At 37.8% G+C, this 15,887-nt stretch overlaps 1 protein-coding gene across 1 annotated transcript in view; it reads left to right on the top strand.

Annotated features, from left to right (window-relative positions):
• The window catches only part of KIF13B (kinesin family member 13B), a 326,452-nt gene that overhangs the window by 249,274 nt on the left and 61,291 nt on the right, over positions 1-15,887 (top strand). Inside the window, exons 33-35 of the mRNA XM_006884878.1 lie at positions 6,473-6,625; positions 10,118-10,195; positions 11,503-11,556. Of these exons, the coding sequence (XP_006884940.1) occupies positions 6,473-6,625; positions 10,118-10,195; positions 11,503-11,556 (285 nt within the window). The remainder of the gene's footprint in view (positions 1-6,472; positions 6,626-10,117; positions 10,196-11,502; positions 11,557-15,887) is intronic.

Here is a 15,887-nt window from a genome sequence, read left to right as displayed (position 1 = left end):
GAGGAGTTGTTCATTGGAGAGAGAAGGATCCTAAACCAAGTGGATTGACATGGTGACTGCTACAATGGGATATAGTGTATCAGCAAGTATGAGGATGGCCCAGGATAGGATAAAGTTCAGATCTGTTGTTCATAGGGTCACTATTGGTCATACTTAATAGCACCTAATAACAACAAAAACTGATTTTAAAAAGGCTACAACAGTACTTATATAGGGAACTATCATAAGTTCAAGCTAGGTTTAAAAGAGGCCACAGCACCAGAGATATCATTGCTGATGTCAGATGGATACTGGCTGAAAACAGAAAATTCCAGAATAATATCTATTTGTGTTTTACTGACTGTGCAAAGACATTTGACTGTGTGGATCATAATGTTATGGCTAACATTAAGAAGAATGAGCATTCAGAACTTTTTTTTAAAATGCAACATATATATTTTTTACAGCATATTCTTTCCATTTCATTTTCCCACATTCATTCATTGTTGAACGTTTTCCTCCCTGTCCATACCTCCCCCTAGTTCTTTTTTCTCTTTGAAGAAAAAAAAATTCTTTCATTGTTATACAGTGTCCACAGTCCACAGTTCACTTTACTATGCATTTCTTTTTCTTGAATCTTGTCATGAAAATAATACCTAATGCTGTATTCCTTTTAAACAATTCTCTCTCTCATCTCTTTCAATGCAGTTCTTGTTGTTGTTTGTTACTCATAGTGACTCTATGTACAACAGCCCTCAACTCTGCTCTGTCCTATGCCAATCGCACGGTCTCTTGACATACCCATCCTGATTACCCCAGTCACTGAATCAATCTGCCTCATAGAGGGCCTTCCCCTCTGGCGCTGCCCCTCCACCCTACCAAGCATAATGTCCTTACAACATGTCCAAAGTATGTTAGACGGAGCCTCAAAATCCTTGCCTCCATGGAGCCGCCTGGTTTAACCCTTTCCAGGATGAATCTGTTTGTTTTCCTAGCAGTCCATGGTACCCTCAATACTCTTCTCCAGCACCACAGCTCAAAAGGCATCAATTCTCCTTCTCTCCTCCTTAGTCATTGTCCAACTCTCTGATGCTTATTTATCCACTCTTTTCTTAGGTTCTCCCAACCCTGATGTCAGTCCTGTTTTACAACCATGCATCCAGAACTCTTAATTATGCACATACATAATCTGTGTTTAGATCAAAAAGTTGTTGTCCAAATGAAGCTAGTTAATACTGCATGGTTTAAAATTAGGTAGGGTACGTGCCACAGTTGTGTAATTTCTCTATACCTATTTAGTCTGCATGCTGAGCAAATAATTCATGAAGCTTGATCTATGAAGAGCATCAGGATCAAAGGAAGATTCATCAACAAGCTACGTTATGCACATAACATACCTCTGCTTGCTGAAATTGAGGAGGATATGAAATGCTTGCTATGGGAAAGCAAAGTCTGTAGACTTTGGTATGGATTACATTTCAACATTAAGTAAACAATGGTCTTGATCACAGAACCATCAGTCAACATTTTGATAGATGGAGAAAAGATTGAAGCTGTCAGTGATTTTATCTTGTTTGGATTAACAAACATCACCCTTGGTACCAGCAGTCAGGAAATCATTGTACTGGACAAGTCCATTGTCAAGGATCTCTCCAAAATGCTGAAAGCCGTATCAATTTGAAGACCGAGATGTGCCTGATTCAGACTATGATCTTCTCAATCACCTCTTACTCATCAAAGAAGCAGACATTGAATAAGGATGACAGAAGAAGAATTGATGTCTTTGAATTGTGGTACTGGAGAATAATACTGAATACCCCATAGACTGCTTAAATAACAAGGAGATATGACTTGGAAAGGGCACAGCCAGAGTGCTCTATGGGAGGCAAAGATGGTGAAGCTTTGTCTTTCATATTCTGGCCATGTAGCTAGATGAGGCTATTCCTTGGAAAAAGGACATCGTGCTTAGAAAGGTAGAGGGTCAGCAAAGGAGAGGAACACCCCCAATTATGTGGACTGACACAGTGACTGCAGTAAATAAGGTCAAGTATGTTCAAGATAATGAGGATGGCAGAGGATGGGACAGGGTTCAGGTCAGCTGTTCATAAAGTTGTTATGAGTTGTACTCAGTGGCACCTAACTACAACAACTGATAAAGAAATGTGAAAATGAAAACTTATAGTGTAGGGGACTAGACTTATTTTTTTAATTAAAAATGAAAATAAGATCCCTTTAAAAATAAGTTTCACTATGGAAAACCCTCCCAAAGTTATTTATGGTCTCTGTCATAGAAGCTCTTAAGACAGGATGGAAAGAAGTGTCATAAGCAAGAGGCAAGAGGAGGCAGTTATTGTCTTAAAAAAGATTTCTTCCCCCCTCTATTATCAGATTAGAGGGGGCATAAAAGTCTTTTATAAAACAGTAATTGCCAGAACACTTGATCATGCTACTGTGAAAACTATTCTGGACGACCAAGAGGCAGTTGTCAGAACAGAGCAAGGCAACACTGCATGGTTCAAAATTGGGAAGGGTGTACGCCAGGGATGTGTCATATATCCATACCTTTTCAACCTGTATACAGAGCAGATTATCAGAGAGGCTGGGCTCTATGAGGAGAAGCGTGGCGTTAGGATTGGTGGACGATCTATCAACAGTCTGCGTTATGCAGATGACACAACCCTGCTCGCTGAAACTGAGGAGGATGTCATGCACTTACTGCAGAGGGTCAAGGACTGCAACCTTCAGTATGGATTGAGGCTCAATATCAAGAAAAGAAAGATTCTTACCACTGGACGAATTGAAGAGATTCAGATTGTTCACAGCTTTAGTTTGCTTGTCTCTACAGTCAACACTCTTGGCACCAGCAGCTAGAAAATTAAAAGATGTATAGCACTGGGAAAGTCTGTGGTTAGAGACCTCTCCAAAGTAATGAAGACCAGTGATGTCACTCTGGAGACTAAGGTGTGCCTGATACAGGCCATGGTCTTTGCAATCAGTTGCTATACGTCAGAGAGCTGGACAATGACTAGGGAGAATAGAAGTAGAACTGATGCCTTTGAGCTATGGTGTTGGAGAAGAGTATTGAATATAACATGGACTGCTAAGAAAACGAACAGGTTCATCTTTGAGAGGGTTAAACAAGGCTGCTCCTTAGAGGCAAGGATTCTGAAGCCTTATCTGACATATTTTGGGAATGTTGCTAGAAGAGACCAATCCTTGGAGAAGGACATCATGCTTGGAATGGTGGAGAGACGGTACAGGAGAGGAAGACCGTCTGTGAGGTGGATTGATTCAGTAACTGGGGTAGTGGGGGTCCGTGTGTCAGAGACAGTAAGATTGGCACAGGATATAGGAGGGTTTAGCCTGTTGTACATAGGGTCGCTATAAGATGCCGGCGACTTGATGGCACATAACAATAATAATAACGACAACATTCTGATATCAAAGTATTTCATGTGAGACAGTGTGAGAAGAATATCTTTATCAGGAGACCTAAGTTCTAGTCATGTCTCTTTTACTAATTGTGTGGCCATTCTCTTTGTCACCCATAAAATAAGAATGGGTCCTCTTCAGGATTATGACAAAACTCCAGTGAATTATTGCAGATAACCAAATTTTCTGAACTTTAAATAATTTTTGAAAATCATTTCATGCTTTTGTTATTATACAACTCATGTAATTTTTTTTTGCTTTTTATTGTATAAAAAACGTGTGGGGATTCAAAGGGGTAAAGGTTGGGAGCTGAAGAGTGGGGATGGGTAGGGATGAAATCACAGGGTTGCACAATTTGGTGGGTGGAAGGACAATGTAAAGGAAATGAGAAAGATACGACAGGGACTGGAAAAGACAGGGTAATGGTAGGCATAGTCCAATGGTGATTAATTTTATTTTTTTTTTCAAAGTGATTGTCTTTTTCATTTGTGGGTTTCCCATTTGGCAGTAGGGGCACAGACTCTCTGGCTGCTTCATGCTGAACAGGGGTGTTGAGATGAAGGGGAAGGGGAGCCCAGTCCCTTTCCTTAACACTTTACTGGTAGTTTTGAATTGAAGTTGCATGCTTTCTTGTTCAGCTAGAAGATTTTCATGATGTTTTCTGCCCTCTGGACTGCAATATCTTTGTGTGAGAGAGGCCAGCAGGAGTGGCTGGCTGAACTTTGAGGCTCCATCCACATTCGCTTCCTTAGCCGACAATCATGTTTTCCTTTTGTCTCCGGAACCGGGTTCAGGTTCTGGAACAAGACTCAGTGTTCAGGTTACCTATAGGAAAGGGAGAAAACCTAGAGTGGCTTAGATAAAGTTCCTTATAATACCAGGTAGCTCTACCAAGGGGCCAGGCAGCTCTCCCATGCCAGGTGGCTCTCCCCAGGGACAGGCAGCACTCCACAGGGGCCGGAGGGCTCCCTACCAAGTGACTCTCCCCAATGGTTGGGTGGTGCTCCCCAGGGGCCAGACCGCAATACCCCTCAAAGCTCTTCTGAAGTGTAGACTTTGTGCCCTACTGGTGACCACAGCCAGGGACAGTACTTCTGGCTATAGCACTGTCATCATTGCCCCCTTCTTCTCCACCAAGTGGTCTAATTGTAACTCGAAGTAGGTATTATTACTTTCCCCTTACACAAATGGAGAAGCGGCTTCCAGAGTGTTGAACAGACCTGCTCAAAGTGCAAAAAGTAATAAAGGCAGTAGAACAAGGATTCACACCCAGGTTGTCTGAAGGCAGGTTTGTGAAAAAACAAGTTCCATGTGATGCGTAGGTTGGCCATCTTTCATCTTCCTCTGCAAGCAAAATCCTGCTGAAGATCATCTTAAAATGACCAGAAACATATACTCAGGCTACGCACCAGGCACTTCCCAGAATCTTTGTTTTCTTGATGTTGAGCTTCAATCCATATTGAAGGCTGCATTCCTTGACCTTTTGAAGCAAGCGCTTCAGGTTCTCCTAAGTTTTAGCAGGCAGGGTTGTGTCCCAATATTCAGAATGTCCAAGATGCTATTCTAAAGTGTGATATTGGTGCTTCTGGGGCTGGACATGGAAGGCAGCTGGGCAGTGTCCAGGTGGTGGGGCAGTGATCTAGTGCCCTGGGCTGGATTAAAGTCTACATCTGTAGCTCCTCAGCCTGGCAGGCAGTAGTTCTGCTACCGGGCAGGGTGTGAGTGTGCCTGGGCTTAGGTGAAACCTTTAGCAGACACTGGGTAAGCCATGGCTGGAAGACACTCCTGGGCCAACCATGTCACAACAGGCCTTGGTGTCTTGCAGCAGAGTGAAGTTAAGGTCCCTCAAGAGCGGGTCCTGCTGACTCATGTAAGTTTTTAAAAATATATTTGAAGTTAAGATGTTCTTTGTAATTGAAAATATCTTAAAATTAATTGACAGAGGTTTTTAAAACCTCAGTATTGTGTAAAATACTGTTCATCTTATATTTAAAGGCATTTTAAAATACAGTTGTTGTTGTTGTTGTTGTTGTTGTTGTTATGTGCCATCCAGTCGTATTAATATTTTATAGGGTTTTTTATATTATAGCAAATCTATTCGTAAATAAAATACTAGATATTTTGTCCCACCTGAGAAGAGTAATTTATGATAAATCAAATTTGTTTGAAACAAATATATTAATAAATACCCTCTGTAATTTGTGAAAGTCCCATGTATGTACATGAGCATCCCATGCCGTAGAAGCAGAGATGGGATACAGTGCTTAATATATTTCTCTCAAAAAAAAAAAAAGATACGTCTCTCATACTGCCTAAATACTCCTCATCTTGATCTGCTTGAGGCCTCTGGCCATTGCTACTCCAGAGTTGAGCATAAGGACCAGTTTTAAAAGCTGCTACATTATGAGTATGTAGTCCAGCGTAAGTTGCGTAGTAGCTACAATTGAAATACAGCTTTTGTATCTTTTCTCTATCCCTGTATGTACTGGCTATCAGGTTGATCACCCAACCTTCTCAACTTTTGCCTTTCAAGAATTCCAATGAGATGTGTTCCTAAATCATTGTTATTATGGTGATTATATTTCTGGCTAGCTCACAAAAGCCTTTCTACCAAGTAATGGTTTTACTTACGGTGAAAATGTTTTTGTTTGCAGTGAAAACAGAGTGGAACCCTTTTTTTAAGAAAATATGCTATATTTCAACTACACATGTTTAACCTAGAAATCATCATTTATACCATTATTTCTGTAGGGAAAATGTGTTTGGTTTCCAACAATGGCTTTAAAGTATGATTTTTTGAAATAGGTTTTACTTTATCATTTTAACACTCTTGTGTATGTGTTCTCATGAAGACCACAAGATTTTTATGTTTTTCTTCTATAAAGAACTTAATGTTGTTGTTATTGATTGCCTTCGAGTTGAGCATGACTCATAGTGACCCTGTGAACAAAAGGCCTAAAGCCCTTCTACAACTATTGATATTTATCAAAGTTCATAGAGTTTCCAAGTGGATGCCACTTCTGCTTCCAATAATATTAATGTACAACTTTTTACTCTGTAGGACGCACAGGGAGTAGAGGAACGAGAAGCATTAGCAAGAATGGCAGCTAATGTCGACAACCCTGCTTCTGCTGATTCAGAAGCTTATATTGAAAAATACCTCAGAAGTGTACTGGCTGTGGAAAACCTTCTTACTTTAGATCGTCTTCGCCAGGTATGTCAGTTGAGCTGCTCGAAGTAGGCTTAACACAGCCTAATTCTGACTTTATGTAATTTGTAATATTATTACAGCTAAACTTTAGAAGTGTATTTAAATGAAATACATTAAGTTAGATTAAAGTATGTAAATATTTAAGCAGCTAAAAATCAATTTTGACTCCTTGGCAATGAGTTTGAGATGGTTTGGTTTTGTTTTTTTTTTGAAGTGAAATTATAAAAATTAGGGCATAAATAAACGCAGTAGAAAACAGTTGAAACTCTTAACAAGACCAGGAGTTGGTCAAAAAGGTTAACAAAATTGACAAACCACTAGCAAAGCTAATAAAGGAAAACAGAAATGCAGATAACCTGAATAAGAGGTGAGAGGTGCAATGTCACAACATAACAAACTAATATAAGAAGATTAACAATAAAATACGAGAAGTTATCCTCAAAAAACTAACATAAAAAGCTAGAGGAAATGGACAAATACTTAGAAACTCACAATCTACCCAAACTGACATAGACAGAATTAGAACACTTGAACAGACTCATTAAAAAAGAAGACATTGAACAGGTCATAAAACAACTCCCAAGTAAAAAAAAAATCTCTTGACCTGGATGTTTTACGAGTGAATTTTATCAAGCATTCAAAGAAGAACTGTCATGAATTCGATATATCTTAGAAAATAGAAAAAGGTGCAATAATTCCAGACTCATTCTAGGAAAGCAAACATATCCCTAATGCCAAAGTCAGGTAAAAACATCACCAAATTAGAAAACTATAGGCCAATACCTCTCATGAACATAGATGCAATAATCCTCAATAAAGTCCTGGCCAATAGAATCCAACAGTACATTAAAAAATAATTCATTATAATCAAGTGGGATTCATAACAGATATGCAAGGATGGTTCAACATAAGAATAGCAAAATTTAACAGAATAGCAAACAACAAATGCTGGCAAGGTTGTGGAGAAACTGGAACCCTTATTCACTGTTGGTGGGAGTGTAAAATGGTGCAGCCACTGTGGAAGGCAGTATGGCATTTTCTCAAAAAGTTGCAAATAGAGATACCATTTGACCCAGCAATTCCACTACTGGGAATATACCCCAAAGAAACCATAACCACCACCCAAGCAGATGCATGCATACCCATGTTTATCGTGGCTTTGTTCACAATAGCAAAGAATTGGAAACAACCTAAGTACCCATCACCAAACGAATGGATAGAGAAGTTGTGGTATATTCACACAATGGAATTCTACGCTGCATTGAAAAACAAGGAACTCATGAAATATTATTCAAAATTGATGACCCTGGAGGACATTATGCTGAGTGAAATATCTCAGTTACAAAAGGACAAATACTGCATAGTGCCACTGTTGTAAAATAGGATTAATATCAGGGTTGAGGAGAGACTGAGAAAGATGGGATAATATACTGCATTGAAACAGATGAGGGAGAGAATTGTTTAAAAGGGACATATGAGTAGGTATTATTGTCATCACAGGAGTTCAGAAAGAAGGCTGCATAGTGGAAGGGACTTGGGGGAGGGACTATATAACAATGAAATAATTTTTCTTTTACTTTTTTCAAAGAGAAGAACAAACTGGGGGGCAGGGGTGGACAGGGAGAAAAGTGCAACAATGAATGAATGGAAATCCAAAATCTCTGTAAATTTTCATTAAAATTAATAATAATAAACAGAAAAACAATCAGTGTAGTTCATCACATTAACAAAGCAACGAACAAGAACCACGTGATCCTATTATTTGATGCTGCAAAGGCCTTTGACAAAATCTAACAGCCCTCCCTGATTAAAACATTGTACAAAATAGGAATAAAGGGGAATTTCCTCAAAATAGTGAAAAGTACATAGGCAAAACCAAGAGCCAACATTGTTCTCAGTGGTGAGAGATTAAGGGCATTTGTTCCCTTTTAGAACAGGAAGTAGGCAAGGATGTCCACTGTCACCTCTTCTATTCAATATAGTACTGGAAGTATTAGCGAGAACAATAAGACAAGAGAAGGAAATAAGAGGTATCCAAATTGGCAAAAAAGAGGTAAAACTATGTAGATGACATGAGAGTATATTTAGAAAACCATATTCAGTGAGGAAACTATTGGATATAGGCATCCAATTCAGTAAAGTAGCAGGATATAAGATCAACATACAGAAAGCAGTTGAATTTCTCTACTTTGACAAAGAGAATACAGAACTGGAGCTAAGAAAAATAATACTCATCACAATAGCTAATGACAGATTAAATACTTGGACATAAATCTAAGTAGGAACATAAAATATCTATACAAAGAAAACTGCAAAACACTACTATAAGAAACAAAGCTTTGGAAAAAAAGAAAAATGTACCATGCTCATGGATAGGACACTATCGTGCAGGTGTCATTTCAACCAAAGGCAACAATTTCATTCTTCAGTGAGATGGAAAAGTCCGTTTTCAACTTTATTCGGAATGGAAGAGAACCCAAGTAAGCAAAACACTATGGAAAAAGAAGAACAAGTTAGGAGGTATCACACTCCCTGATCTCAAATCCTACTACACAACTCTGGTGGTCAAGCCAGCATGATACTGATACAGCAACAGACACATAGATCAGTGGAATAGAATTGAGAACCCTGAAATCAGCTCATTCATCTGTGGTCAGTTGATCTTTGACAAGGAGATGAAATCAGTTAAGTAGACAAAGGACAGTCTTTTTAACAAATGGTGTTGGCATAATTGGAAAACTGTCTGCAGAAAACTTAAGCAAGACCCACACCTCACACTTAATCCAGAATCAACTCAAGGTGGATCAGGGACCTAGAAATAAAATAATGGACTATAAAATTCATCAGCGTAAAGCTAGGAAGAACTGTAGAAGCCCTAATCTACAGCATCAAAAGTCTTTTTTTGTTTTTTATTGTTTCCTTGAGGTATGGAATAAAATGCAGTTCTTGACCTTTAGGTTATCATTTTATTTTCTTTTTTTATATTGGACAGTAATGCTGTGAAAAAACACACAGTCTTGAAGTAGGTGATACTGTTCTTTACTAAACTGAACATACCTACTTAGAGCCTTAGGATAGATTTTTAGAAGCATTTAATAGGAATGTCAGTAGAGAACAAAATCCTTAGAGAAATCATAAACCTTATTTTGCCTACCAATGTTGAGACTTTGTTTGCAAAGATACCTCTAAAAAAGAGTGACTTGTCTGATTTTCACTATTTTTCTTATGGATCTTGGAACCAACTTCTTGCAATCTTCAGGGATCACGGCACTAAGTACTGCAAGTTCAAGGAAAAAAGTAATCTAGGCATCTTGTCGCCTATGGAATCAACTTTGAATAATCAAATGTGACCTTAATTTGATCATTCTCTCATGTGAAGTAACAGTCATTATTCAGACAAGTAAGGGTTGCAGATACACTGATAATAGATCAAAGCCTGTTTTTAGGATGTGTCACTGATGAGTATTATTTCTCTGTATATTATCTCATTCGTAGGAAGTTGCAGTGAAGGAGCAGTTAACAGGAAAAGGGAAGTTGAATAGGAGGAGTATTAGCTCTCCAAATGTCAACAGAGTGAGTACGCAGAATTCTAGTTCTCAGCTATCCTTCATATTTCTTTTCTTCATAAATAACTCTCCTCTATCCTTTAAGTTTGGTTTTGCAAATATTTTCCTTTTACTCATTGATATTTTTGCCTCTCTTCTTCAGCCATGTAACATTCGATGCATACTTCTTCAATATTCTTCCTAATAATATAAGAAAGACATTATTACAAAAGTATTTCTGTCTTTATGCTACCAATGCTTACACACACAATTTCATTATTTTAAGTTGAGCACAAGTCTAGACTAGGTTTGCTGAAGCAATTGCTTATAGGTCTGGCAGGTATCATAAATGAGTAAAATAAAGGTTTATATCATACCTATGTCTTAAGTTTACGTTTGCTTTAAATATAAATAAACTTACATATATGTTAAGAATAACAGTGTTTCTTTTCAAAAGATTATGCTCCTGGTCTTTTTCATTTCTGTTTTCCTTACTTTTGATAAGCGAGTATAAGGAATATTACATCATTGTCTTAACTTTATACTAAGAACAATTACAGTGTAAATACTGACATGAAGAGTAGCTGACTCTTAGCACTGGTGTTTGACAATAGCCAGTGACAGGAAGTACATGTAAGTGGCGAGTGTTTGTGCCCTTTGAATGAAACTATGGAGTAATATAACTGATAACCTCTGATTGAAAGATTGAGAATATTCTTATGCATTAAGAAATAGCATTTTAATCCATGGTAAAATGTCTTTCTCCTTCAGAAAACTATACATTAAAATGTGCTAATAAAATGTGCTAATAAATAGAGATTTAATATTCACATTCTTAAGATATAGAATTATTTATGTGTGCCATTCACAACAGATACACAGAAGAAAAAAAATCTTAAGCCAGTACATAGAAAGATAACTAGTAGGCTGCCATCTTTTCAATAAACAAGAATTAATAAAATGAAATCTTTCTTATTGACTTCCAGCAAATTGTTGCCTATGTCAACTGGATATCTAAACTTTAGAAAAGTTTCCCATTTTTTAAAAAAATATTTTTTAAAAAGTTGTACATTTTCTTCCCTTTTCCCTCTGCACCCCACAGTGTAGTGTGTTATCATACAAAAGAATTTCTAATTTAAGTTATTAATAACTTATTTAATTGGAAAAATATTCCTGAAAATAACCCAAAGACCTCTAATTTGTAGTCTTTGTCTACATAGCTTCTCTGCTCCTATTCAGCTTTACAATTTCCAAGACTCCTGTTTCACAGATTATGGCTTTCTTTATGTGCTTTCACATATAGAAGAATAATTTCCCTTTTTATTTCATCTTCAGTTATCAGGAAGCCGGCAAGATCTTACACCATCATACAGCCTAGGCAGCAATAAGGTAAGCTTTTATACTTAACTTTCTGAGAGTTTTAGATCTATTTAACATTTGCTTTATTTTCTTAAATATCATATATTATGTTTATATACTAGAATTTTTCTACTTTTCTATTGTATGTTAAATATTGACAAAGATTTAGTTTTATTTCTTTTATCTGCCACTTCAAGTTTTATGAGACATTTTTATGATTGGGGCTAAAAAAACATATTACTTAAGTTCCTTATTTTGTAAAAAATATTCTTCATATTTGCTTCAGAAAAGGAACTTGGAGTTAGATTTTTTTTGTTGTAAAATATTGTCACAGCTATTGAAAATGCGTGAGGAATAAGCATCTGTCTAAAACCTAATGCTATTTATTAGAAGAGAGAAAAATAGGGAAACAAAAGTCTTGTCAGAAGTAATTTCTTAAACTTTTTAATACTATTTTTCCAGTTAGCACTGTTTAACAAAAGGAGCCTTTGGTCACATAGTGTATGGAGGGTCGCTATGAGTTGGAATCAGTTTTACAGCAGTGAGTTTTGTTTTTTAAAGCATAGACATTTCTTTGTTATTTATTCAGAAGAATAGCATTTCTTGAAACTGTTGTTACTACATGTCACAGTTTTATGCTTGTCGTTTTTAAAGTAGCCGGCTTACTATATGTGCTAGAGGTTGGTGTATCAACTGTGATAAAAATATTCAGCATTGATATCTTAATCCTCAAGAACGGTAACAGTGAATGTTGCTGTTGTTTGCCATTGATTTAGAATTGACTCATAGTTGACCCTCCAATGGGTTTTCAGGGATAGTAAATTGTATAGGAGGAGATTATCCATCCTTCTCCCTTGGAGCAACTGGCAGATTCAAACCCTGTGGCTTTGGGATTGCAGTGCAGCCTCTTGCCACTAGATCATCCGTCTTTTGTCATATAAAGTGGTATAATATCAGGGATGTGTTTTAAAATAGTTTAGGTTACAGTGGAATAGGGGAATAAATAAAAACAAAATTGGCTGTTTAATAATGATTATTAAACCTTAGGGAGTTTATTTACTATTCTTTATTTCTGTTTTTCTGTTTGAAATTTTTACAATAAAAACTTAGAACTGTGAAGATGATTATTTAGATTTATTTATAAGATCTACGTCATGCAGATGACACACCTTCCTTGCAGAAAGTGAAAAAGACCTGAACCACTTACTAAAGAAGATAAAAATCTTTTTTAAAGAAGATAAGCCTTCAATATGGATTATACCACAACATGAAGAAAACAAAATCCTCACAAATCAATTTACATCATGATAACACCGTGATAAATAGGGAAAAGATTGAAATTGTCAATTATTTTATTTGAATCTGCAGTCCTTACCCATGGTAGTAATAGTCCACAAAATAAAAAACGGAGTTGGATTGTGCTGGTTAACAGGGACCTCTTTAAAGTATTAAAGAGTAAAGATTGCGGTTTAAAGATTAAAGTGCATTTGACCAAAGTCATGGTATTTTTAACTGCTGGGTGTACATGTGAAAGTTGGGCAGTAATGAGGATGGTTGATCCTTTTAAAGTGTGGTCTTGATGAAGATTACCGAATATCGATCCCATGGACTGCAAAAAGAGCAAACCAGTCTTTTGTGGAGAAACAGGACCAGAGTGCTCTTTAGAGGCAAGGATGGTGGAACTTGGTCTCACATAATTCAAGCAAGTTGTCAGAAGGTACCAGTCCTTGGACAAAACCATCATGCTTGGAAAAGTATGAGGATCCATGAAAGAAGGAAAGACCCTTAACTAGATGGATTGATACAGTGACTGCAACAGTGGAGCTGATCATATCAGATGTTGAAGATGGCACAGGATAGGGCAAGGTTTTGACTTGTTGTTCATATGGTCACTGTTAGTTGTAGTTAGCTTGACAGCAACTAACAGCATCATGAACATAAGCTCTTGATTACTGATTACCAGTACTTGTCTGAAATGATACACAGAATACATATTTATATTTATAACTGAATGTTTATAAATATGTAACTGATGCTCAAGCTCATCAGTTTACTGATTACCTACCATGTCTCTACAAGTGTGTTAAATTTTAGTATACCTGTGTTATGCTTGCTAAGATTTTTTTCCTGTTAACTTTTGATAAACATGTATACGTTATGATTGCATTGTTATTTGAAAATATAAAGGAATAAAAGATGAAAATAAAGATTGTGTTTTCAAATGTATTCAGCGCGTATTCTCAATTACAAGTCTCTTTGAAAGAAGCAGCCAAGATAACTTATGCTCTTTCTCCCAGTTTCCTCTCCTTTAAATAGAGAAGTAATATGTAAGTCAAAGAAAATTACTGTATTTCACCCACACGAAATAAATAGAACAAAGGAAGATACTTGCTATAATGGAACAATATATGTATATTTGGGTAGAAGGAGCCCTGGAGACATAATGCACTACATGTCAGGCTACTAATTGGAAATTTGAATCTACTAGCTGCTCTTGAAGAGACAGATCATTTCCTTCCATTAAGATTTGTAGCCCTGACAATCCAAAGGGGATCACTGTTCGAACCAACCCAACAGGCTGGAACCAACTCAACAGCAGTGGGTTTGCTCTGGGTTTTGGTGTGTAGAGAGTAAGAGCCCAAAGTTGGGAGGGGACACAAGGATCAAAGATGACTCAGATAAGAGATAACTGTTAAATATAAAATACTGGAAGATTATTAGACCACACACAAGGCAAGAAGTGAATACAGAAATAGTCTTAAGTAGAAAGATGAAAAATCAGTGTGAATCAAGGTTTGAAGTGTTGAAAAGGCTTGGGATGTTAGAAGTCTCCAAATAGTGTGAGTGAAGGAGAAGCAGTGTTGTGAGAGTAGAATCCTGGAGTAGTTGTTAGATGCTGTTGAGTTGCCTGCAACCATAGCAACCCTATGTGAATCAGCTCTGAAACGTGCCCTGTCCTGAGCCAGTCTCACTGACTCCGACACACCTACCCTCATTACCTCAGTTACTGTATCAGTCCCTCTCATCTGGGATCTTCCTCTCCTTTGCTGTCCCTCCACCCTTCTGAGTATGATGGCCTCCAAGAACCAGTCCCTCCTGGCCTTGGGCCCAAAGTATGTCAGACAGAGCCTGGAATAACGACCCTTATCTTCAAAGTTATCCCAAAAATGTACAAAGATGTAATTGTGAGCTGAGATTCCACTTAAAGCCTTCAAAACAGGAATAATCAGGCTAAATTTGAACTATGAGGTCTTTTAAATAGTCTACTTAAAGTATACTCTTCTTTGCAGGTGCAGATGTAAAATTGTAGTAAAAGCTTCACTGCCATCAAATCAATTTCAAGTCCTAGCAAACCTATAGAGCTAGTAGCCTAAGTGGTAAGAAACTGTGCTGCAATCTCAAAGGCATGTGGTCCAAATCCATCTGTTGATTCACTGAAGAAGAATGGGCAGTCTCTTCCTGTGTGATTTACTGCCTCTGAAAACCCACTGGAGGGCCAGCTATTGATTAGTTCCAACTTGACAGCACCCAACAGCAACAGCAACAGCAACCTTGTAGGACAGAATAGAACTACTGTGTCGGTTTTCTAAGGCTACATTCTTTGTGGAAACAGACTGTCTCAACATTTGCTAGGGGGTGAATTCAAACTGCCAACCTTTTGGTTACCTGCACAATGTTTAACTGCTGTGCCACTAGGACTCCTCAAAATTATATTAGTAAAGTATGAATGTTGTGTGCTATTGAGTGGGAACCAACCCATAGCTGACCCCCTAGTGGGTTTCCTGAGACAGTAAATCACACAGGAATATATTGCCCATCTTTCTCCTATAGAGCAGCTGGTGGATTTAAACTGTGTGCCTTGGGGATTGCAGCACAGCTTCTTACCACAGGCCCCAAGAGCTCCCTTATATTGTGTTGTTAAGTGCTGTCAAGTCACAGACGACTCATAGAGACCCTATGAAGGAGAATCCTCAACGCTTGGGTGCCTTTCATCCTCTCTCCAGGTTCATAGGATTTCCGGAGGAGGCAAGCTATTATGGAAGTGGATGCCACTCCTCTTTCCAAGCTTGTTTTAATCGGAGAGCTCCATCCCACTCTCTGTCCACATTGGATAATCAACCATTAACACATTTGACCCATCAGTGTCACCGTGTTTAGCCTCACAGCAACCACAAATTACCACTGTACAGCAACTTGTACACCAGGGCTATACAATCTAGAGGAATGTCTGAACAAAAACCATGAAAGACAGGCCTGAGGGCCGCGGATTAAAAGTCACCCACCTTTGGCTTGGTAGCATCGCTTTTTGTCCACTGGGCCAGCTGATCTCTCTCTCTAGGCTGATGTTATTGTTGTTAAGT

This window comes from Elephantulus edwardii, unplaced genomic scaffold, assembly GCF_000299155.1.
Source record: "Elephantulus edwardii isolate Elephantulus edwardi_28Jun2011 unplaced genomic scaffold, EleEdw1.0 scaffold00038, whole genome shotgun sequence".
NCBI classification, from domain to species: Eukaryota; Metazoa; Chordata; class Mammalia; order Macroscelidea; family Macroscelididae; genus Elephantulus; species Elephantulus edwardii.
The sequence above is the reverse complement of the archived record's forward strand: the minus strand, read 5'-3'. Positions and strand labels throughout refer to the sequence as shown.